This window comes from Sabethes cyaneus, chromosome 3 (genome assembly GCF_943734655.1).
Source record: "Sabethes cyaneus chromosome 3, idSabCyanKW18_F2, whole genome shotgun sequence".
In the NCBI taxonomy this organism is placed as follows: domain Eukaryota; kingdom Metazoa; phylum Arthropoda; class Insecta; order Diptera; family Culicidae; genus Sabethes; species Sabethes cyaneus.
Window position 1 is genome coordinate 17,805,224 of NC_071355.1, and position 26,421 is coordinate 17,831,644.

A 26,421-nucleotide genomic window follows, 5' to 3' on the forward strand; every position below is an offset into this window, starting at 1 on the left:
GGCACTGAGCTGATCGAATCGTCGAGCCACCAAGGCGCAATACAATGTTTTAAGGCAGTGAACATCTCTAAAGTGACGCCCAATCTTAGCAATAAACCCAAGTTGTCTCGTCGTCTTAGAAATAATTGATTCACGGTGGAAATTGGAAGTCAATTTAGTGTCCAGCAAAACACTCGCACGCTTTGCGTAGTTCAATATCATCGATTGTATAATTGAAGCAAATTAGGTTTTTAATCCAGTGAAAGTTAATAACTTCACACTTTACTATGCTTATAATAAGCCGATTCATTCTGCACCATTCGGCAAATAAATTGAGCAAATCCTGCAAGCGGCGAGAGTCGTCTTCATTACCTATCGTAGTAAATAGTTTCAGATTATCAATATGAACTAACTTGCAGCCGAGTTCCAGCAGAATCGCAACATCACTAAAGAACAATGAGAATAGGAAAGGCCCTAAGTTACTACCTTGGGGAACTTGCTAAACACTGACGATGTACTGAATCCTAATTTCACGCGAAGTGTGCTATTGATAACATATGAGTGAAGCCAATCAATTATTTCCTGGGATGTATCAAGTCATTGAAGTTTTCGCAAAAGCATTGCATGGTCAATCCGACCGAAAACCGCTTTTAGATCGGTCTAGATGACATTAACCTGTTTCCTTTCTTCAATTGCAAAATACACGTCGAAGTAAACTCGAACAGAACGGATCAACCAGGCATCGGACGCGGTTTTATCCGCGAAAACAGAAGCAAAAAACTTCGTAAACAGTTAACAAGAGTGGAAGCCGTACACGAGCTCCAGAATTATCCAGGAAACTATACACTATACGGACCAGATTTACCAGATTCGAGAGTACAACGTGCCCACGAATCACATTTTTATTGATTTCAAAGCAGCATATGATACCGTCGATCGAGACCAGCTGTGGCATATAATGCACGAAACCGGTTTTCCGGATAAACTGACGGGACTGATCAGAGCTACATTAGAACCAGGGAGAACGTTTCACGAGTCCCTTGAGACACATTCGAGTCCCTTCAAGACGCGGCGAGGATTGAGACAAGGCGACGGCTTATCCAGCAAGCTGTTCAACATCGCACTTGAGGCAGTGATCCGACGAGTGGGCATCGAAACTAGAGGCGTGATTTTAATCAAGGGTAGTAAACTGCTAAGCTTGCAGATGACTTTAATATCATAACCAGGAGCCTTGCGACGGCGGAGGCAATCTACGCCACACTGAAAGCGGAGTCTAGATGGATTGGGTTAAAAATAAATGCATCGAAGACAAAATACATGAATGGACGAGGCTCAAAACAAACGCATGCCTCCTACAGACGGTAACCATTGACGGCGACGAAGTAGAAGTGGTAAACGAGTTCATGTACTAGTAAGGAGATCCAGCGGCGCATGAAGCTTACAATGTACGAAACCCTTATTAGTCTAGTAGTTCTTTATGGACTTGAAGGCGTGTTCGAGCAGAAGGTACTGCGGACGTTATTTGGCGGAGCACAAACTGAAAGCGGAGAGTGGCGGAGGCGTGTGAATCACGATCTACTCATACTGCCTGGAGAGATTCCCATCGTACATCTGGCAAAAGTCGGTAGGCTACGGTGGGCCGGGCACGTCGTAAGGTTACTGGACAACAGTGCGACGAGAAACCAGTTGTCTTTAACAACCCCTTGGGCGCCGGGAACAGAGGGGCTCACCTCAACGTGCAAGATGGCTCGACCAAGTCGAAAGTAATTTGCGATGTCTGAGGCGACTGGGAAATGACGCCGACGAGTGGTCCAAGATCAAGTTGAATGAAGACGACTGCTTGAAACAGCACGAGCCACCCCGGCTCTAGGCAGCCGGCAACGGCGACATATTGTGTCATTCTCGTCTACTGTGCGCAACTACCGACCAATAAGTTTGATCTAGCTGGTTTTTCTAACGGGACGTCGTAACTATATCGGTAAAAATCAATAACAGCGAAACCATACTGATACTTAGTGATATTATTGCTTACTGATAACTATCAGTAGTTAATGATAGTTTTCTCAACGCTAGGTTTGGTGCCCCCTAACGCTGTTGAAACTTCCGGCGAATTTGATACCGTAGTTTAGAATGTCAAACCCGGCTTGCTTATGGATAAACCCTACCTGTTTCGCTCGTTCTACCTCTACGTTTCTGAACCGTGTCGTCACTGTCGAAGTAGTCATCGACATAGTGCCATTTGATGAAGGCCACCGCTGCTTCCGGGAACTACCCGGTATGCTTCTCCGTAATCTGGTGCTTGACGTACTGTGCGGATGCGGGTGAGTACTTTCGGATTTTCTGTGCTGTTTTTCCGGAACAGAAACCACATTGGGCGGATTTTTCCTTGGCAATCATTTTCATTTGGTGATACATCTCGCGGAAGTTACCACCGAAAGCAACCCGCCGCTACCGGAAGTTGAGAACTACTGGCACCAGCGGCACCAGTAGGTCCAACCCCTTCAGCAACATCGAGTTAAGGGAGATTCCTTGGACCACCACAGCAGTGTCTCAGATGAGTCTGACTTTGTCAGATGTCTTCGGATTTAGCACCACATTTAGCGGAAGATACCACAACTTATCGAAATTCAAAGTGCGTATCTCTTCTTCGGTGACTTCATGGGCATATCCTTTCACTTGGTAATCTTTGATCTTCAACTGATTGAGCCGCTTCAGCGTCATGGGGTAACTGTTCGGGAAGCTTATATCGTCCTTGATCCAGAAGATGAAAGCAAAGCCTTCATCTTTCTAAGACTCGATACTTCTTTATCGACAAACTTCACAGCAGAGTGTTAGAGTATAGGACAATTACGGGGCTAGTGCAACAATCCTACTAATGCTAGTAGCACCGCCTAGCCGAGATTCGAACATACGACGACTGGCTTTTGTTAGACCAGCATCGTACCTCGAAGCTAACTGGGCGGTTAATCCAGAGGAGTCCCGTCTCGAAATGGCCCCTTACGCGTCTCGTAGTCCGCGCTAGGATCGACCAAGTCTTCTTGTCTTCGGCCGATTCCTGTTGCACTCGGAATACAGATTCTTTGAGTGCGTAATGGTTCGGTGATCATGAAGATCTACGTTGGAGAGCTGGTGGTGGTAGCCTAAATAATTGCCCTGCGAGTCATGACATGATTATTGTGGCTCGTCACTATCCAGTAGAGATGGTCAGGTAGTGGAAAATTTACCCGAAACCCACACCCGTACCTGTACCCTGTTCGTGTCGGGTTCGAGTATTGAAAAAAAAAATTGCCGGTTCGGTTTGGGTACGGGTACTTAATTTTTGTTTTGGGTCGGGTCGGGCATCTCTATTGACCACATTTAATACTAAAGATGGTCGTGTACCAGGGTCCGTTCCCGACGGGTTCCGATCGGGTTCGGGTATAAAAAAAACTTGCGGGTTCGGGTCGGGTACGGGTCGGATTCGGGTATTCAAATTTTCATACCCGACCATCTCTACTGTCCAACCGAGTTGGCACCGTAGTGTATTGGCTCACTTGTCGTGCCTAGGTGAAGGAATGAAGACCGGCCAAGCTGACGAAGGAGAATCTCGATCGCTTTGAAGATGAAGAAGACGAGAGCTCCGATGGTGAGTCCGATGCCAGCGACAATGGAAAAACGGCTGACGGAGACGACAACGACCACGTAAATAAAAGCCATATTAGCTCTCAAAACGCGTAAGGACATCAGCTTGTCGGGTCGAGGGAGGCCCAGTTAATAGTTACAAGAAAGCCGGAAGAAGCACCAATGTTCTTCGGAGAATTCCAAGCATTCTATGAAGCGTGCGGCTATTCGGACATAGAAACCGGTTCCTAGGGTTATCAGTACGCTCCGACAACTTTACGGCCGACCTGAGAAACTGCTGCAAAGCCATCCCGCGAGAATTAGGAAGCTGGATTCCTTGAGTGCCGATCGGTTGGCCAGTTTCATCCCTTTCGGAAATGCGGTGGAAAAGCCGTGTAGAGTGTGCCAACGAGACGGTCATCGGCTAAGATTCAGCCAGGACTTCAAAAACAGACAGGATGAAGATTGTGCTGGATCTGTCTGAACGAGCACAGTGAGCAATGTGCAGGGTGGCCACAGAATTTCTTGAAAAAAATTCCCGGCTTTTTCCCGATATTTTCCCGACCGGATTCAAGTTTTTCCCGACAGAAAGTTCCTTCGTTTTTCCGTTTTAAAATAAAGGTAACATATGCTGTGTATATTGCAGAGCAAAGTTCAAGGATCGAAACTATCACTCTACTATGAGTCCACGGAGTGCATTCGTCGATTCTGCCACGAAACAGAAGTGGAAGTTCAAATAATGTAGTAGCCGAAAAGCAGGTATCTCTATGGACAGCCTGGGCACGACTGGCTCTCAAATCCACTGTCCATCCAAATTAGTTCAAGAGTGCAGCACAACTAAGAGAACTTTCCCGCCAAAACAAAGTTTCATTATTCAGGGTGCCTGGACCCTGCGGAAACGAGAGTAATGAGCTTGCTGACAGTTTAGCGAAACAATGATCAGCTCAGACAGCAGCCCGTCAACGATACGCCAAGCTGGGGAGGGCTGTTAAGAAGTCTTGTAAGCAGGACTAGAGAGCCAGGGTCAACCATATAGCTGATGAATGACGACGTTACTTTTTGCAGCCTTCTGCTAGTGGCAGACCCGTCTTTGTCAGCCCAGATGATGCATCAACTTTTTAGCAATAAGGAAACCGCAACTTTTCCGATGGACTGGATGCAAGGTATATTGGTCGAAGTCCCTAAAAAAGAACTGAATGCGGTAACTTGCGTGGCATCACGTTGCTTTGCATTACTCTCAAAGTACTCTGTAAGGTAATCCGCAACCGGATCCGGGAGAAAATCAACGCTGCTCTCCGACAATAGTAAACTAGTTTCCCTGCCAATCGATGTGTGGATCATAACATGACTCTCCGTATTATGTTGGAGCAAGTCATCGAAATTCCGACCTGTTCTCTTCTGGTACTTGTTGATTTCGAGAAAGCATCGACTGAAACACGAAAACATCTGGGGCGCACTAAGGTGTAGAAGAGTTCCTGATAAAGTAGTCTATCTCATTGTTTTAGTGCAAATGCTGCATGATGGCCTCCTATCGGACCCATATGTGTTACTGCAGGAATGATATAAGGCTACATATGTACTGTCAACTGCAACTGTTCCTCGTTGTGATGGACGATATTTTAATTGGAACCATTGACAGTGAACCGAGGATTACCCTGGACTTTTGACTTTGGCCGACGACATTCTCTTGCTCTGCTGACGACAATATAATATGCAGAATAACCTTGATGACAACTCCAAGATAGTCGGTCTCATATTCAACGTCGCGACGACCAAGTCAGTGAGATTAAACGTTATTAATCCATCCAATTTCAAAGTTAGACTCACGTATCAAGATGGTCAGGGTTCAGGGGTTGAAGGGGTCGTCCAATATTTGAACGTTACTTAAACAACAATTTAAGTAATAACTTTTTGAGTAAACTTTTTTTTACCTTTTTGGTTTCAAAATAATAAAGATAAACCAATTTCAAGTAATTTTTGTGAAGATATCAAACTTCTACCTTTTACCCATTTTCAGCAATAGACCTTTGTTTATAAACGACCCCTCAAATCACAATTCTTCTTGTATCATGTTTATTTCAACAGACAGCTCAATGTGATGTTCTAGAAAATATTTTGCACATAAAAGAGGAATATTTTTGCTGAAGACTGTTTTACTTTATATGCATTAATTAATAAGATATAACTGATTTTAGGTTAAAAACCGTTTGATGAAAAATCCGAATATCTTAGCCATCTGCAAGTATCTGCAATTAGTTTGCATACCAATTTGTAGGGAATTATTAAAGCTATCTGCCCAAATGTGTATTTCAGAGAATACCTGGGAATACCATGGCTGGAAATACCTGGGAATAGTGCGGATTTTTTTTCATACATTTTATAACTAAATAAATATGCGTTCCAGCGTCAAACAGTCTTCACAGAAAATATGTATTTCAACATACTAAATAACTTTGTATAACATTTGTAAGCAATAAAATAATCGTGTGCAAAGTTATTGAGTGTAATTGATTTTTAAATGCTCTTTTTTAACACATCATTATATTTCGTAACAGGTAAGAGATAGATAGTTACTTTATTCAGCAAAGTTGCTTATTTTAGTATTTTCTGCAACTTTTAGAGAAAAAAACCATTTTTTTAATTATTTAAGAAAACAAAAGTTTGTATCACCCTAATAGATGAATTCATGGTCACCGTAATAGTGCAGGAAGATGCGCTATATTTTACTATTTTACTTCTCCGAAGACACCACCCTTGAAAAAATACACATTTTTCATCAAACGGTTTTTAGCCTAAAAACAGTTATATCTTATTAATTAATGCAGAAATAGCGAAACAGTCTCCAACAAAAATATGCCTCTTTAATGTGCGAAATGTTGTCTAGAACATCACATTGAGCTGTCTGTTGAAATAAACATGTGTCAAGAAGAAATGTGACTTGAGGGGTCGTTTATAAACAAAGGTCTATTGCTGAAAATGGGTAAAAGGTAGAAGTTTGATATCTTCAGAAAAAATACTTGAGATTGGTTTATCTTTAATATTCTGAAACCAAAAAGGTGAAAAAAAATTTACTCAAAAAGTTATTACTTAAATTGTTATTAAAGTAACACGTAAATATTGGACGACCCTTTCAAAAGATGCATCATTTTTTCATTCAAAAAGTTGCCGAAGACTACATTGAGCTGAGACACGCCGTTTAACCGCAAATATATTTGTCCCGAAATTACAATTTCTGGCCCATAGTGCACTGGAGAGCCGATCAACGGCGAATAAACAGCCTAACTGCCATAGTCCAGTAGTTATCTAAGCGAGTGCATTAAGCACAATAGCCCCTCCCTGAAGTAATACCGATAAGGTGGTGCCAGGGGGGATTGAGGCTGGAGACTCGAGTAGGGTTTTAGTGGGTCGGGATACCTAAACCTCACTCCCTGAGTTATCTGCTCAGGTGTCTGATAGTACCGTGTCTTCTAAGGTGCTCAGCAGATTTCCCAACTCGTAAAAAAAGACTTCTAGAATATGTTATATTAAAATAAAATTATTCATATACCTTTTTCTTAAAATTCATCTTCTTTCCTTACCATAGAATCTCAAATTAGAGAGAGTTTGAACATGATTCTTCCAAAACTATTAAAAAATAGGAGTGAATGAGCCAAAAGGGGCTACTTCTCGTCATTTCCGCGCGTAGAGACCATCACCAATCGATTTCTCGTGATTTTTTCAATACGAAAAGTCACTTTTTACCCCCTAAAACATCAGCGACAAAAAGTTCTGTTTTTCGGTCGACTCAGCCCACTGTGTACTGGTTTGGAATCTTACAAGATAGCTACTTCAATGCAAAAAAAAATACATGGAACCGATTGGCGATAGTCTAATCTCGTGCAGACCCTGGGAAAATGTCCATTTTGCCTCATTATCCCCAAAAATCATGGCAAAAAGTGATTAAACAGTATAAAAACTTATGGGCGGCAACATGAAATGAACTCAAATAGGGTATGTTGCTGTTTCGTCGTAATTGCCTATTCCCGTCCTATCCAACACAAATTCGTGAAAATATCTGCGATTTTTATGACACACAATGCAAAATTAGTTATTCCCTAATATTTTAGTTTGTTGACTATCATACGCGATCAATCGAAGTGAGCTGAGTTTTATTAAAATGCTTTTTTTTTTCATTAAAGAATTCCTAGCAGCCAAATTTCCTACGTTTTTTCGTGCTACGAAGAAGAAAATGTCGACTAATCGTTTCAATTTCCGTCATTCATAAATGAAAATAGTAACTCACGCAAGGCATTGTTGTTATTCTACAGCCAGGAAAACTTGCCTGACCTGCAGAAATTTTGCAGAATAACATTTGTCATGCCGTCCTACACAAAGCCATGCGCGCAAGCTTCGTAAACATTATTGTGATTTTTAGTTCGGACGATGAAAAATTTGATGATGATGATGGACGGATTTTAAAACGGTACAACGATTTTAAGAAATAAAGTCAGTTGCGTAATTTCAATAAAATGCTTTACTAATCGCTTTTTAGTGAATTCAAAGTGCACGGATCGGAAGGTAAATGTGCTTGAGTCAAATCAGCACAAGAATAGCATCTGAACTGGTTGAAAAACCAGTTTGGAGAGTTGAATGTCATCGATTTCGTACCGTGAAGAATTCACAAACGGCCCATTTTGCCTGGTTCTCTTCTAGATTCGCAAAACCACGTTCATTTCCTATTGTACAAAAAATCCGTAATTTTTCAACGATGGTGTCTTTGGAGAAGTTTATTAATAAAATAGAGCGCATCTTCTTACACTATTAGGGGGATAATAAATTCACCTATTAAGGTGATACAAACTTTTATTCTTTTTGAACAAACAAAATATTTCTTCAGAAAAATTCTAGAACACAAAAATGGGCTACTTTGCTGAATATAGTAACTATAAATCTTCTACTAGTTGCGAGATATAATTTGTTTAAAAATGACACTTCAAAATCAATTCTGTACAATAACTTTGCATCCAAATTTACTATTGTTTTCAACTGTTCTCCAAAGTTATTCCGTATGTTAAAATACACATTTTTTCTGAAGACTGTTTTTCAATAAATAAATTGGATCGAGTTTTAATCGCTTTAATTAGGTTTCACTGTGTATTTAGGGGTGAATTGGGCAGAATGGACTATTATTGCATTTCGCACAGTATGAAATCGATGGGATTTGGTTTTTCTAATGTTTTGACAACATTTAAAAAAGTTATTTGAGTTCATTCCACGGGCGACAAATAAGTTTTTTACGGTTTAATTATTTTTGGGGATAATAGGGTAAAATGGACATCTTTCCAAGATCTGCATAAAATAGGACTATCACCAATCGATTCTTTGCCTTTTTTACTTAGGGATAGATATCTTGTAAGATTTTATATCAGCAGCTTCTAATTATTGGAATTACGAGCTCATTTTTACCCATTGTGCAACGGTCGGAACGATCGAAACAAGCAGAAGCTGTGTAGAGCGTGCCAACGATACGATCATCGAAATTGTGCTGGGTCTGTCTAAACGAGCATAGTGATCAATATTGTTTCAAGATTTGGTGTATCGTGGATGATTGCGGAGAATCTCACGCAATTTTTCATCACAACGGAAATGTTCAACAAAAAAAAAAATAGAGCAAATTCCCAATTTTGACACTGTTTTAATTTTTTTCACCTCTGAATTCATCATGGGGCTTATTAAGGGTTAACCAATTCTGGCAAAATCTACTGGATTCATGCGAGTCACGTAGCTTAAAAATCATGCTCTAATTTTTTAAGCTACGTGACTCGCCTAAATCCAGCAGATTTTCCCGGAATTCTCAGATGATGCCAATGACTTGCGGGTAACGTCAGTTATTGATTGCTCGAAATCTTATTGCCCCGATAAACATGCCGTCAATATTCCACAGAAGAGCGCAGCGTCATCAGGCAGCACATCCGCAGCCTATTGCGGCTACACTAAGAAATCGGTCCCCAATGATAAGGGACCCTATTCTTCGATGATTAGATAACCGCAAGCGGGCGTAATGATCCCATCATTACGGAAAACAATGGTCTTGCGCCGTTCGTGCGTTAGTCGCGTTCGAAGCTCTAATCGGATAGCAGAAGAAGGAAAAAAACCATCGCCATGGGTGCCGAAACGCAGGTGCAAAATTCCGAACTGGAAGAAGCCACACGGGAGGTTGTGATTGACGCAGCGGCTGTGAAACCTGCTGATCCACCCTCGTCGGCCTCGGTTGAAACGGCGTCAAGAATTGCTGAGGCAGCAGCATCCAGCGGAGCTCCACAATATCTGCACGATGCAATCGCTGGAATTGCACCGCAGGAAGGTTTCACACCGGGTCAATTTCAAATAACTTTCGAAGTCGGATCTGCCAAAGGTGATGGTTTCGTGGGGGAAATGTTTCGTGCCAAAATTACGGAAGGCAGCAGAGAATTGATAGTTCTGTGCAAAATTCCTCCCACCAACGATGCCCGTCGTCAGCAGTTTAACTCAATGATGATATTTGAAAGAGAAGTGATGGCTTATGCAAAATTTCTTCCGACGATGTATGAGTTTCAGCGTGAGAAAGGAGTAACGGAAGAGCTTGGGATTGGGTTTTTCAATACTCCGAAGTGCTACTCAGCACAAATTGACGCGGCCAAAGAGCAATCGGTCATTGTGATGGAAGATCTGCGTTTGAAGAACTATCGCATGTGGAACAAGCTAATTCCGGTTAACTACGAACACAGCAAACTGCTGATGATCCAGCTGGGAAGATTACACGCAGTTTCTTTTGCGTTGAAAGAACAGCGGCCGGAAGTGTTCGAAATGTTCAAGGTTCGCGATCCGATGGCTGATTCGTTCATGAACAACAATCCGTTTGTGGAAATGATGAACATGACTATGGATCGGGCTATCCAGACTCTCGAACCTGAAGAAGAAAAATTGCGACAAAAAATGTTGAAACTAAAAAGCACTATGATTGAGGATTTGCCCGCTCTTACTCAGTCAGCAAAGGCGGAGCCGTACGCTGTTTTAGGCCATGGCGATTGTTGGATTAACAACTTTATCTATGCCTACAAGGTCAGTCCCAGCGTCACTTAGAAAGTACCTATTTAATTAAGTCATTATCTTATACTATTACAGAACGGCGTTCCATCGGAAATAATTCTACTGGATTGGCAGATTTGTCGCTACACATCGCCGGTACTGGACCTGCTGTACTTTATGTTCTGCTGCACGGACGGTGAGTTCCGAGCTGCACACTACGACGAGATGATTCGCATCTACTACGATTCGCTGAAAAAACTTCTGGAAAAGCTAGGCGGCGACGCTAGCCGCCAGTTTCCCTACACCGCGCTGCTGAGACAGCTGAAAATGTTCGGCAAGTTCGGTTTGCTGATGGCTACGTTCCTGGTGCCGATGATGTGCATCGAAAATCAGGACCTGCCCGATTTGAACGTCGAGGCGGAAAAGTTCAAGGAAACCCAAAAGGTCGATATGATGTTTGTCGTGAACGAACGGGCCGAAGTCAAGCTGCGAAAACGTATGAGCGCCGTCATTAGGGACGTGATAAGATACGGTTATCTGTAGGCGATGGGGGTTTGATTATGGCAAAAATTCGAGGAAAAGAAAAACAATAGCGTTCGAAAAATATGCTATGCTTGTACGAAGCAAAGTGTAAACCTGCCGAGATATAAATATTGATTCATTGAGTTGATATGTTGAAAGTTTCGTTATTTAAATGAATATTGGTCAAAGAGATGAAAAAGAAAGATTTGATGACTGTCTCGCTCAATTTGTCCAAAACTGTTCGTCTTTCATCGAATGAATGCATTATTAAAGATTGTCTTTTTTCTGTGAATTTGCCTGGATGCGAAACTATTTTTAATTTCATTTTACGTTAACTAAACTCATACGAAGTGATGGGTTATATGGAATTCGACTTTTTTTTTGAGTTTAGAGTTCTGCATTGCATAGCTTCCATTTCCAATCAAAACAGATTCATTATCCAGTAAACCAATTTTCTTTAGACTATGAAATTTTCTCTTCTAGAGATAAACCTTGCATAAAATGCTAAAAAAAAAAAAATCTCATTCGAAATACTATTTAATTGTCAAGTTTGTTTCCATGACTAAAGACGTTCAGATGTTTATGTTGGGTTCCAAATCATTGCCCGATGTCACGTCTGTGATGTTAATTTGTTCGTTTTGGCTGTAACTTATTGATAATTGTTGCTTATTTTGGTTGCAAATAAATTTGTCGTAAAATCTGGTACCATGAAAATAACTTTCATAAAAACCAAACTTATTAAAATATTAAAAAATCAGACAAAAAATAAAGTTCCGGTAGCTTGTTCCAGTCTTGCGGATGAAGAAGCAATAGCGCCAAAACGCGTTTCAATTCATTTGAAACTGTAAACGAACGAATGTGATTTACCCGGTGATGAACCATTCTTAAGACTATTGCGCCAAAGTTGAACTTGATATCGAAGCTTAATAGTAATCCAATTCGGCGAACAGCTTAAAATGAAATCACGAAAACACCACTCTATCTAATGGGTCCGTGAAATACACATAGCAGAGTGTCATTACAGTAGAGCCTCTAGTTGTCGTTACGATAACCCAATGATAGGGTTTTGATAGGAAAACAACGCTTATTCAGTAATGAAAAATTCAAATACAATGAATAAATTATTCCCACTAAAGTTAAAAACCAATGTTTGCGACGATCGTTAGGGCAGTCTAAAGGAGTCCTAGAATCTAACCCAACAGGACGCTGAGGCAAAGTTTGGTTTCCGAAAACCGTACAAGGAAGCAAGTTCTATCTTCTAGCTAAGTATAATGAATGTATTTTGACAGGATATGAAACTTACGCAAAGATGAGCTTCTGTGTTCTTTAAGAGTACTCCCTTTAAAAGTAATGTGAAGCTAAAATAGTTTCATTACGCTCTGCTATTGTACAATTTTGATTTATTCATGTTCCACTGTTACATTGGACATTTGCTTTGGTAACCAAGACAACACCCAAAGTAACAAAACAAATCAAAAAACTTCAATCTGTACTTTGGTTGTTATTTGTATTTGTATTGTGTTACGTGTATTGCACATGAAATTCCAAAAATCTGATCTTGAAGGCACCGAAGGCGGTTGCTTATTCAAAAGGATGCCCATTGGTTCTTCAGTTAGTGTTTATTATTCATATAATAAGCAAACAACAAGCGCTGTTTAACCAATTGAACGGTAATTATGTGAAATATAATAGTGATGTATTATGACTTATAAACTAATTTTAATATACTCTTCAGCTTACGGAATCCTTCTGAGTCAAGGACCTTGAACAAACCTAACTCATCCAGATGTTGATCGTTTCACTTTGCTAAATTAAAGAAAATGATGATTGAATATGATTGACCCCAGTTGTGAAAGGGCTCCAGGTGTGAAACAGTAAAGTTCTCCTATTCTAAAATACCCAGAAAATAAATTATTTAATACTTCAACCATCATAATCATATTTGAAATACTAATCAGACATACGATTTACGAAATTTGTTTATTTGGAATCTTGATCTTCCTGTTTTTACATACATTAAGCGCAATTCAGATTTGGATGAGTTAAATTAAGAAACTGATAAATGACTTATTTATGAATGTATTTAGGGAGTTTTCGTTAATAAATGATTTTTATATAATATTTTCCATCTGTATTCCTTTGTTTTCTTTTATGTTTAATGGATTTCGCAAAGTGTTTTACAATCGGGGACGCTTTTGTTGGCCAAAAAATACCCTGTTTGCTAATTTTACTATAACTTTTTTTGTTTTAAGCGAAAAAATACGCGGTCTTTAGCAAAAGGATACGTATGTCTTAAGACTTTCAAATGCTTTAAAAAGATTCGAGATGGGATGATCCGATTAAAAAACTACGACCAAAAAACAAAACCTCTTTCACAACCGGGGACATTCCCCTATATGTTTTGCTATATCGTATGGAGGGATGGAAAATGAACGATATTGGACGATATCGCCAACTGTACAAGTCGTGATCTGTATAGCTTATGGCAAACAGTGGATCTGCGGTCTAATCACAAGAATTTGATCTCTCAGCAGTCGATTACAGAGTAACATCTTTCCTAGCGGCGAGCAAAAGGGTACCAATGTTGCTTACATTGAGAATAGCGCACAACACACAACTGATAGTTGGCCGGTATCTGTTAAATTTGTTTGTGCAGTCGACTAATGAATCAGATCTGTTAAACATAAAAATCAGATCTGTAAAGAATGTTTAACTAATCGTCAGAAGATGACAAATTATTTATTGATTACACATAGCGATTTGACCGAATGTCCTATGTTCTTGGACGCTAGAAGCAGTCACTTTGCTAAATATCGTGATATTTTTTTTTTTTTTTTTTTTTTGTGGGGTGTTGAGGTGGAGCTGCCTGGCAGCTTGATTTTCAAGGCTCAACCCAAAAACTAAATTTTAACTTCTATCTTGCAGAGCAGTACTCCAGACGGACTAGCCTATGTTGGCCGGTTGAACACTGGTTGGCCAGTACTGTCTTTAGATAGGTTTCGAAAATAAAATAAGTTTACTGTAGTGCGATGTAGTTGTGCATGGTGGCTGAATATGAGTCTGAAGACGAGTGATAAGGTCAGATGAGTAGGTACGTCACGTCGAACGTTTCTCCTTTCTTAACTAAGAAACAAGTCGGGAAACGGATTTGAATTTGGTAGTGCCTCATCAATTTTAAGATACTTTGTAGGATTTCAGAATTTTTAAATCTTGTCTTTTTGAGTCTTTAGAGGTAATGTCACCCACTAAAATATTGTTCTACTAACATCATGCGCATATCTCCATCAACAGTGTACATACTTGATATGTGCATAATGGCAGTATATGCATTGCATTCACGTAAATCTAAACTTTGTTCGCTTAATACTTCTGAAAACTTTAATAAAACTCAATTGATTGACAAATGTATTAATGAATTTTTGAGTTACTGTCGACCAATCTAACACCCGCTTCTAGGCAAATTCTCATTTAGTATGCAACTATGTTATGTTTTTCGCTAAAGAAATAATAATAAACTTAGTAATATTTAAACCTATTAGAAAACATTATAAATTATGAATATCGCTGGTTCGCTTACCTTTCTCTTGCCTTTTTCTTTGTTAGCTTTACCTGGATTCTCTGTAGCCCGTCACATCACCTGAATCAGTTATTGGTCCATACTTTGCTAAATATCGTGATATTGAAATCGTATTATAGAAATATCGCATTACGGGGACGATGAAATAAGAAAATTCAAAATGACCAATCCAACAATAACTTAATCAAAATGACCTATGTAATATGTCCAACGTACATTCCGGTTGAAAAAATGTCCTATGTAACTTTTTGGGCTTATTCAATGTAAATTCTGCTTAAAAATGCAAGATCTCATTATTATTACAAAGTACACTTATGCATCCTGACTGTGGAGAGGACAGAATAGAAAAAAAAATGCTTCAGTTTTAAACAATTTCAAATAATATTTCATCAATCTTCGCGCACACTTGACTCCCGAAAAGCTTTTTGTTAGATAGGTCCTTTTGAAAGGTTACGTGAGAATTACTTAAGTAGACCGAAGGCTACAAATGTTTTGACATACACTCGATATTTCCCTACTGCAAGAGTTAAATTCTATGACTGAAGATGAGAGAAGGAAGCAGTCATCAGCAACTTTGCTGGCCTAGACCGTAATTGAAGAAGTTGTGCGTCGTCTAATGAGCGGTCTAATGAGCTTCGGTTTCAACAGAAGCAGCACCTCTTCAGTTTCAAACTGGCTTCAGTTAGCGTCAGCGAAACGGATTTCACTTCGTCATGACTATCGGTTTCAACTTTTCATCTGTACTTTTTATCAAATATTCAGAAGAAGGCCAGCAACTTTGAGTACAAATAAATTGAATTTGAGTAACATTTCCTAGAATGCAACGCATATTGAAGGTAACCTAGTCAATGACGACAAATCGTGCCTGACTTTCTGCCGTCGGCAATTGAAACAATCACCAACTTCAACTGAACTTTAAACTTATCAGATTTGCAGCATGAAACTGCATCACGCATTCTATAATGCTGCACAGTTGAAGTAATGGCTTAGTTTTAAAAACATGCTTTCCGGGGAAGCGGCTTTCGAGAAATCGGTTTTTATAAACTGTATTTTGGGAATCTTGACCAACGAATCGCAGAACAGCAGGTAGAAGGAGAAGATATAAATGGGCTGTGGAGAAACATCCATGGTGCCATCGAAACAGCTGCGAGAGAGGTGGTAGGCACGACGCGTGGAAGACAGCGTAACAGCAGGTTTGATGCCGAATGCCAGAGAGTGACAGATGAAAAGAACCACGATATCTTCTTGGCTTCTCGTGATTGCTGTTTTGATGTCATCATATTGACGGAAACCGGACTCAACGACTCCATTAATTCTGTGCAGCTGTTCGGCGAAAGGTTCAACGTTTTTCGCTGCGACCGTTCGTCCCGTAATAGTGATAAGCGGAGCTTTGGAGGTGTATTGATCGCTGTCGCCCGGCAGTACCCATGCGTTGCCCTCACGTCAGCACAAGCAAGTAGGTTAGAGCAAGTCTGTATTACCGCGAATATTCATGGGTTGAAAATTTTATTTGGTGCTGTGTACATTCCTCCCGACAAAAGCCAGGATCCTGTTGTTATTGAATCGCACGTTTCTTCTATTCGTGAATTGTGCGAAAAAAAAACCCTCAACTGATGCTATACTCATTTGCGGTGATTATAATCAACCACGCATTGTTTGGGAATACAATGACGACATGATAAATCACACTAATACATCGCAGCTTCCCACTGCGAGTGCGGTTTTAGTTGACGGGATGGATTGCCTCAACCTCCAACAAGCCAACTTGAAACGTAATGATCTCGGAAGGGTGCTTGATTTAGTTTTTTATTCTGCTGACCACGTTGTATCCGTTGACGAGTGCGTTGCACCATTACTTTCTGTTGACTCTCATCACCCCCCATTGTTGATTTCGTTACCCGCTTTTAATGACCACTCCGAGAATCATACACCTTCAGAAAATGAACGACGAAAATTAAACTACCGCAAAATAGATTTTGGCCTGCTCTCTGAACATTTACTTAACTATGACTGGGAGAATCTTCTTGAAATGAGCGAAGTGGATGACATGGCCAATTTATTTTGTAACGCTATTAACCGGTGGCTTCAATCAAATTTGCCTTTTGTTAGGCAACGTTCCACACCGCTCTGAAGTACTAATCGTTTACGAGCCTTAAAACGTTCGCGCAATACTTGTACGTAAATACCGACGCCGTAAACCCGCAGAATTAAAACGTGAATATAAACGTACCAGTGACGAGTATCGTCAGCTCAACGCCTCCCTGTATAAGTCATATGTTCTCCGTGTGCAAACTAACCTGCGAAGAAACCCGAAAGATTTTTGGAGTTTTGTAAACTCGAAACGCAAATGCAATTCTATTCCCGCCAACGTATATCTTGATGGCTCAGAATCGTGCTCCACTACAGACTCCTGCGAAATGTTTGCATCCTTCTTCTCTTCGGTATTTGCAAATGAGTTCGCCTCCGACGTAGAAGCTGGTTTGGCTGCAATGAATGTTCCCGAAGGACTCGTCGAGCTTTCGAAATTACTCCAGTGATGATTGTTGAAGCAGCTCGTAGATTGAAGCAATCATATTCCCCCGGACCTGATGGAATCCCAGCCGCTATTTTTTGTCGCTGCGCATTTGAGTTATCCGTACCGCTTTGTTGTATTTTCAACAAGTCTTTTGCACAAGGAAAATTTCCTAGTATTTGGAAACGATCCTTTATGTTTCCCGTTCATAAGAGTGGCGATGTTAGGAACTACAGAGGAATTACCAGCTTGTCTGCAGCTTCCAAACTTTTTGAAATATATATCTCTGCCCACCAGCAAGGGTTCATGCCTGGCCGATCGGTTTCCACCAATCTACTCGACTTTACCTCCTTCTGCATCATGCAACTTGAAGAAAAAGCACAAGTCGACGCTGTTTACACTGACATAAAAGCTGCATTCGACCGGATCGATCATCGCATCCTTCTGCGGAAATTGCATCGTTTGGGAGCCTCAGAGCAGCTATTGGCTTGGCTTGAATCATATTTACGCGATAGAGTCTTGCAAGTCAAGTTAGAATCTACTGTTTCATCTGTGTTTACAAATAAGTCTGGTGTTCCTCAAGGAAGCAATATGGGCCCTTGCTGTTCATATTGTTTTTTAACGATGTAGTTATGGTACTAGAAACTGGATGCGCACTTATCTACGCTGACAATCTTAAACTGTTTCTTACCGTGCGCTCCATCGACGACTGTTGTCGGCTCCAAAGATTGTTAGATGGCTTCGTGAATTGGTGCAAGATCAACTACTTGATAGTGAGCACAGCAAAATGTGAGGTTATAACGTTTCATCGCACTCAAAACTCTATCATCTTTGACTACAATATAAATGGAAATACTCTCCGGAGGGTAGAGCAAGTTAGCGACTTCGGCTTCTTACTCGACTCTAAACTTATGTTTAACGCTCATCGTTCTGCTATTATTAAAGCATCCTGACAGCTAGGATTTATCTCCAAAATCGGAAGAGATTTTAAGGACCCTCACTGCTTGAAATCTTTATACTAACCACTAGTCCGTTCTTTGCTTGAAAACGCCTGCGTGATTTGGCAACCACACCAGCTCACCTGAATTCTAAGAATCGAACGCATCCAAAGACAATTATCCGTATTGCCCTCAGAGAGTTGCCTTGGAGAGACCCAGAGAATCTTCCTCCTCATCGTGCACGTTGTCTTCTGCTCGGTTTGGACACACTAGAACGGCGCAGAAAAGTTTAGCATGCAACGTTTGTAGCAAAAATGTTGAACAACGACATTGACTCGCCGACGCTGCTTTCAAAAGTAAATTTCCGAGCATCTCAAAGATCTCTGCGAACTACGGCTTTATTGCACACGGAGTTTCACCGAACCACGTTTGGGTACCACGAACCAGTGACGTCATGCATCCGGATGTTTACTCGGGTTGAAGAACTGCACGAATTTGGAGAGCCTACTCGAATTTTTGTTTAAAAATTGTCAAGAACTGATGCTTTGTAAGAGTTTGTGTGACCTTCATTAAGACATTGTCAGATGAATGTATAAAATAAAATAAATAAATAAATAAATACGAGAAATTCGAGACTCTTCCATAAAACATTAGTCAATACAAGACCACAAAAATTACCTATAGTAACACTAGATCATTCAGGACGAGACGGTCGCGAGTGTTGCCGGTGACCCGCCGTCGGAAGCGCCGCCCACTGGGGGGCTTGCAAAACTCGAGATTGTGACAAAGATCATCCGAGATTCATGATTTATGTACAACACAGGTTAATTTGTGGCAATACGAAGTTTGTCGGGTCAGCTAGTAAATAAATAAATAAACCAGGCCAGGAGTCGCATGCTCACTGCGGCAACGCGTCAAAACAGAGAGAGATACAGAGAGACTAGCCACTAGTGCTACGGAAAAAAGAGTCCATCGTCTAAAGAAACGCGAGTACGAGGAGCACGTGCTCGCCGGTGCAGAGGAGCGATACGCCAGCAACGACACACGGAGTTTCTATAAAACTATTGCCACGCCTGTGATATGCAATGATAGTGCTGGCAACCTGCTTACCGACAAAACGGCGGTAGCAGCTAGGTGGAAGGAGCACTTCCAGACACTATTGAATGGAGACGTAAATGCGGAGATTAGCAGGGACAGGATAGGAATTGTAAGCGATGGTCAAGCTGTGGAGCCACCAACACAGGAGCAGGTTAAAAAGGCAATCAGTGAACTGAAAAACGGCGAGGCTGCTGGGAAGGACGGTATCCCAGCTGAACTTCTAAAAGCGGGGAGCGAGCGGCTGTACGAAGCAATCCATCGGATCATTGTCAGCATCTGGGAGGAAGAGCAAATGCCGGAGGAGTGGTTGGATGGCCTCATTTACCCAATTTTCAAAAAGGGTCATCGACTGGAGTGTAAAAACTATCGAGGAATTACATTGCTCAATTCTGATTACAAGGTGCTTTCCTGTATCCTGTTCTGCAGACTAAGACCGTTAGCGGAGTCCTTCGTCGGCGAGTACCAAGCGGGTTTTCGTGAGGGTCGCTCCACGACGGATCAGATGTTTACCCTGCGTTAGTTGCTAGACAAATTCTGGGAGTACAACTTGTAGACACACCATTTGTTTGTGGACTTTAAAGCGGCGTACGACTCAGTTAAACGAAATGAGCTGTGGCAGGTAATGCTAGAACATGGTTTTCCGACGAAACTAGTTACGCTGATTCGTGCGACGCTGGACGGATCCAAATCATGCGTTAGAATAGCGGGTGAGACCTCAGCTGCTTTCGTGACGTTGGATGGACTGAAGCAAGGGGATGCACTCTCTAACCTGCTATTCAACATTGCCTTGGAAGGTGCATTACGAAGGGTAGACGTGGAAAGGAATGGAACTATCATCACGAAATCTCACATGCTTCTTGGATTTGCGGATGACGTCGATATCATCGGAATCAACCGTAGAGCAGTGGAAGAGGCCTTCAGGCGTTTTAAAAGGGAAGCGGCGAGATTGGGACTTACCATTAATACCGAAAAAAGGAAGTACCTGGTTGCTGGAAGGGAACGTGGGAGACCAAGTGGTGTTGGTGGAGGTGGAGTTAGATGGGAAACGATATGAAGTAGTGGAGGTATTTATATACCTTGGTACACTCGTGACATGTGTAAGCGTACAACGATGTAAGCCGCGAAGTAAAACGACAAGTTGTAGCCGCGAATCGGGCTTTCTACGGTTTACGTAGCCAGCTGAAGTCCCGTAGTTTGCAAATTCGCACAAAACTGGCGCTCTATAGAACACTAATCCTCTCGGTGCGGTGGCCCTTTACGGACACGAATCATGGACGCTAAAGGAAGCTGATCGGTGAGTACTTGGGGATTTTGGGCGTAAAATTCTGCGATTTATACTTGGTGGCAAAAAGAAAAATGGAGTGTGTACCAAGTATACAAATATGCTGATATAGTGAAGGTAGTGCAATGTGGCAGGCTGCACTGGGCTGGACACGTGGCTAGAATGCCCGACGGAAGAGTAGCCAAAACTATTTTCAGCAGAGAACCAGGAAGAGACCGTAGACTCCGAGGCAGACCCCGCACCCGGTGGGTGAGTGCTGTCGAAGACGATGCACGTTCAGCTGATGTTCGTGGGGATTGGAGAACGGCAGCCCAGGACCGACGGTACTGGAGGACCATAATTCGTTCGGCACAGGATCGGTAACGGATCGTTGCCGCAAAAGTAAAGTAAGTAGCCCAGGGCCGAGTACAATGGAGAGGAATTCTTGATACGGCAAGAGCCACCCCGGCTCTCTCGGCTGCTAAATCATCATCATCACTATATTCCGTGTTATGATCAAACGAGAATTGGTTTTCCGCAAAATAGTATTCGACGAAATTTTTTAAAATCACAGCGAGTATTTAAATGCCATCTGCTTTATTTTATCTGGCTAAACAATGGGGAGGAGTTGTTTTCTATTTCACTGTGAGGAAAACTTGAAAATTTGTGTATTAATATTAGCCATGCTATCCATAGTTATGTAACTGCCACCTAATTTACCTAAGGTTGAACTCCTCTGAAACTTGCAAAATTCGAGATTGTGACAAAGGTCATCCGAGACTCACGAGTTATGCATAGCACAGTTTAATTTGTGGCAATACAAAGTTTGTCGGGCCAGCTAATTTTAAAAATAAAAATTACGAATCCACAAAAAAAAAATCAAGAAACGATAAAATGAAATAGCCTTCTAATCCCTCTAATTTCAGTTTTTTTTTCAAAAATTGATGATTAAATAAAACACTCATACACGCTTCGATTTGGTACGCATTTTGACAGTTCGATTTAAGGGGGGCTCCTTCCCTTGAGGTGACCCCACAGTTTTTGCCGTAACTTTTCAAAGGAATCAGATATCAAAGAATCCTTTTGACGTGACATTGCAGAAGATATAAGCTTCTCGAAAATGCAAAAAAAATAAATTAAATTCGATTTTTCCTACTTTCCAAAGTAGGGTCCTCCCTTAAAATAACGGTGGCAGGAAAACCTCAAACAAAAGTTAAAATAAATTGCCTTATGTTAAGTTTTCAATTTTTCGCTCTCGCTTTTTAGTACAAATTAAAATTTTACGACAGGATTTATTTCTTATTTCTGAGACTACGACGACTAATGACGGTGTTGGAAAATTTTGTGAAAAATTGCTTCCATTTTTGTTAAACAATTTTTATTCCAAGGCGGATGACCGAATTTGAAGTTTTTAAAATATTTTCCATCATAACTGTTGAACAGTTTTGAACTAACGGAAAAAAGAATTTACCCATGATATTTTTAAAGTATTTTAATACCAGTGCTTATTACGGTGTTTCTCGACAGATTTAATTACTAGAATGACGCATACCTGTAATATCCAACTAACGTGTCTCCGACGTATGCATATGGAAGATCCCGCAATATAAATGCAACGTGATAACACCATGAAGCATTTGTGGAAGAGAAATATGATCATAAGCTGCTGCACGTTTATCTGCTGGGAGCGAGAGCGACACTCGGCACTGTTGGCTCATGCGAAATGAACAACCGAATGAACGAACGCATGGCCGCACACATCGACACAATCTCGCTTTTTCACAGGCACAAGCTCAACACAACTACGCTGCTGATTCCGTTTACAGCCTATATAGTTACAGCAGTCACCAGAAGCGAATTTACCGCAGTTAGCAAACTAACCGATTTAAGTCAGGTTGTGAAATGGCTTCGCTGTTGCTAGATGTGTTACCGAAATTTGCCCTTGCTAAGCTGGCACAGATTGCCGGCGAGCATGGTTTCCTACCGGATGCCTACCAGATAGATTGTACACCCGGTTCCAACGATGGCGATGGTTACATAGCGCGGATTGTCCGCGTTACGATCCGTGGCCAACGGTGTAAGGACGGAGTTGCGAAGGCCGATCAGGAGTTATCGCTGATTTGCAAGTTTCCCTTTGACGATCACCAGCAGCGGGAAAAGTTTAACTCGATGTTGCTGTTTGAACGGGAAGTGTACGTTTATCGTGAAGTTCTACCGGAGTTGACAAAAATTCAGCTGGATCATGGATTAAAGCAAGGCGATGATGTGGGGTTCTGGAGCTTCCCGCACTGTTATTGGGGGATGTTCGACAAGGAGCAACAGGAGTCGATATTGATTTTGGAAGATTTGAAAGCACGTGGCCTGGAGATGAAAGATAAAAATGTGCCATCCGACTACGAGCATGTTGAAACGTTGATGATTGCATTGGGTAAGCTGAATGCTTGTTCGTTCGCATTGAAAGAGCAACGTCCAGACATATTCGAAAAGGTTAAAAAACTTGACGATCTTCTGTGTACGGTCATGACAACGGAGCAGACAAAAACGTTGGCGCGCAGAAATTGCGAGCTGGCGGCCTCGATTTATACCGGTGACAATGAAACCGATAAATACTGGAGAGACAAATTTCTGTCGCTGAAGGATTCACTGTGGGACAAAACACGCACTCGCATTGCAGGTCAGAGGGCAGAACCATACGCTGCCCTGAATCACGGAGATTGTTGGATTAACAACGTTATGTACGGATATGATCAAACGACCGGGAAAGTAAAGGAAATCGTTATGTTGGACTGGCAGATGGCTCGCTACAGTTCTCCAGCGCTAGATTTTACGAACTTTATCTATCTTTGCGGGCAGATTAGCTTAAGAAGAGAAAAGTTTAATGATTTAATAAAAACTTTTTACGGAGCGTTTTCCACGACCTTGGAAAAGTTAGGTGGCCAACCGAGCCGGTCGTTACCTTTGGAAACAGTACTTCTTCATGTTCAAAAGTTTGGTGCACAAGTTCTGGCACTAGGAACGTTTGCTATGCCCATTATGACTAAACTACCGGAGGAGTTTTTCGAAAACGACAATCGCTACAAACAGGAATTTAAGCCCCAACTTACAGTATATACAAATATGATGAAAGATTTCATTTCAGATTGTGGCAAATTTGACGAATTATAATAAATCATCTACCCAGCACTATTCAAAAGTTTTTATGTACTCACCGTTCCGTAGGAATCCTTATGCTTCCCTGCCAACACCTTCACAAAGGCACCCTTCGCCATCACTAGCACTTCATCCTTGCCGGGAGGGATCAACTGTCGGCTGCCCCCTTTGGGGGCCCGTTCCGCCCCTAGGCCCATACCTTTCGGTCGCACCTCGGGCAATTTATCCACCGGTTTCGGTGCATTAGGATCCTCCTTGAAACCCATTCCGCGTAGCAAGGCCAGACCGAACTTTTCCGGTGGCATCGCCTCGTAATCAGCCAACGAAGACGGCTGCCCACCCTCGAGCGGTAAGTCTTCCGGTTTTAGTGCAATTACCATGTCATTTTTTGCCACTGAACTGTTCTTATGTTCCCTGGCTGCTTCCAGCAATTCCCGAGCGGCTTTCTGCTCGAGAGTTTCCTCCCCGGCCGGAACACTTCGATCGGTTTCGCGTTCATCTTTAATTTTTTGCAATTTCGCTAACCGCACAGGGATTGTTGTCTTGTCTTGCTCGCGCAGAGGGATAACCAGCGGAGCCGGTTCTTCTTCGCCGTTTTCTTTTCTGTTGGAATATTGAAAATTTTATTAGCGAAACGGTAAAAAAACTCAAATCATGGTTTCTTACCCTACAATTCTGATTGCTTGGCCTTCCAGGCAAGCAATCATTTCGATCTTCTCTCCGTCTTTCCCCTTATCCGAGCCGCTTGCGGCATCGGAACTAATTGCGGCTGGTCCGGCTTGGAGGTTTACCTTTTTCGCAATTTTACTGAAACCAAAGCTGATTTTCTTTTCTGCCATTTTGTCAATTACACGCAATCACAATAAAAAAAAAGCTTTCGCGATGAAAATCCGCGGGGATTCGCGTTAACGGCACGCACGCACGGATCAAAAAAGAAACCGAACGAAAATAAACGTACAATGCCGACGACGACCGCAGAAAACAGCACGTAAACAAACACCATGGACCAAGCCAAAAACCGAACGCAATTCAATTTGACAGCCGAATGCACTCAGGGTGGGTTTAGTATCGATGAAAATTGATTGAATGTTAGCCCGCCGAAGAAGGCCAATAATATGCAGTACCGTTCTGATTCAAATTTCGGACGACTTCAAGCTTCGGACTTTTTCTCAACGTTTAGCCACATACAAAAAGGCATAACTCTTGCAGGCAAGGGGTCGGACACTCAGCACATTGTGCCGCGGCACTCCAGAGATATCAAGTGGCAAACCTCCGATTCAATTTTACATATGAAATAGGAGCACTGCCAGTTGTCAAAATCATCTCGCACGGTTGCCAGATCTATCAGATTATAACGAATTTAACAAATATTGCAGTTCGGCACGTTCGGTACAGTATCGGCACAGTTCGGCTCGTCTCAATTCACCTAACACAAAAACGGCTTTGCCGAGTAACCGACCCCTTGTTTGCAGGAAAAATCAACAAAAATTATCGTACCTCACATGTAGCCTGATGATCATTTCTAATTGCAATAAACTTGCACTAACGCACCTAACGTAATTCTCTTTTCGGTAAATTGAAGTACCGATAACCGCTAACCAGGCACGGCTTGTTGAAACGGACCAGCCGGAAAGGCTCAGCAGCTTTGCGATCGACGAAGCCGTTCGCGTATGGTCATGAGCCACGATAAAATACCAGTCCAGGTGGCCAACTGCAAGTGACGTGACATAATTCTGGTCGTTTTGTTGTCGCAAGCAGCATATTTCCTGCCAATTCCAGAACTTCAGCAGCCAGATATTCCTTCACGGCAGCGAGACTAGTGCTCCAGATCTGTGTTTGAGCTCATCATACTTTCCTTTCCTCAGCAGCCGATGAAAATGACCAACTGATGACGATGTGCACCGTAAGGCAAACAATGTTTCAAATACAACCTTTAAAATAATACCACGGATATGACTCGAAAGCTGCCTGTCTGATGTGTCGCCAACGAAAGCCGCTGACCGATTGACGATGCGCAGTAAAAGGCATAGCAGCTAAAACCATATCGTTCATTGGTGGAAGAGTCGATGGATTCTTCGATCTGTTGGCGTTTCGCTTGGTGAATTTGGAAGTCTTCGTTGCCTTATCCGGCGAAGCAGCAACAGCTGAAGCTCAACAATTTTCGATCGGATTCTATAGAGCGTAAATTAAATACAATCATAAGGAAGCTTAACCCATAGCTTATATCGTATATATTCCTGTCATCCGTGCTATGGAAGCACTGACGTGGGCAGCCAAAAAAAATAATTCAATTTTCCAATGACGTGCATTGAAAATCAATAGCATAGACAAACAGACATAACACTCGTTTTCCATTCTTCGAACCGGTTAAACCGTCATTTGAAATTTGGGCTTAGTTGGGAATGTCTCCGTTTTGGTCAAAGTGGCGCTTTTTTAACGAAAGAAGGGGATGTCCCCCATAAAATACTTGCTAGTTCGAGGGATACTCCTGTTGCTCTTTGATATTTGGGAATATCGTTCATAGATGGCACTGGTGTTCAGGTAAAATGTGTGATACGATAATTTTTGTTGATTTTTTTCCAAGAGTTTGTCTGTTTATCTGTGTCAATAGTTTTCTATATTGCCATTGAACAGACTACCAGGCAATTGCCGAAAAGTGTGTAAAAAGTTTGGCAAACTATTTCTGGAGGGCGCCACCGGCGGATTTTACACACAAAAGACCGATTACTTTCTTCGA

The 26,421-nt window shown here is 41.7% G+C and overlaps 2 protein-coding genes across 2 annotated transcripts in view; one reads left to right on the forward strand and one right to left on the reverse strand.

The window, feature by feature from the left end:
- LOC128744706 (G-patch domain and KOW motifs-containing protein-like) overlaps positions 1-24,636 on the reverse strand; it is a 61,081-nt gene extending 36,445 nt beyond the window's left edge. The window contains exons 1-2 of the mRNA XM_053841890.1: positions 24,351-24,636; positions 23,744-24,287 (exon numbers count right to left, since the gene is read on the reverse strand). Coding sequence (XP_053697865.1) covers positions 23,744-24,287; positions 24,351-24,523 — 717 coding nt within the window. The 5' untranslated portion in view covers positions 24,524-24,636. The remainder of the gene's footprint in view (positions 1-23,743; positions 24,288-24,350) is intronic.
- Positions 22,421-23,709, forward strand: LOC128744707 (uncharacterized). The gene has a single exon (XM_053841891.1). It carries the CDS (start codon positions 22,437-22,439, stop codon positions 23,697-23,699), a length of 1,263 nt encoding a protein of 420 aa, XP_053697866.1. The 5' UTR covers positions 22,421-22,436; the 3' UTR covers positions 23,700-23,709.
- Positions 24,637-26,421: the final 1,785 nt, after the last annotated feature.

What these genes read in the sequence shown, in the direction of transcription:
- LOC128744707 (XM_053841891.1), top strand. Translation starts at nt 22,437, where the DNA reads ATGGCTTCGCTGTTGCTAGATGTGTTACCGAAATTTGCCCTTGCTAAG.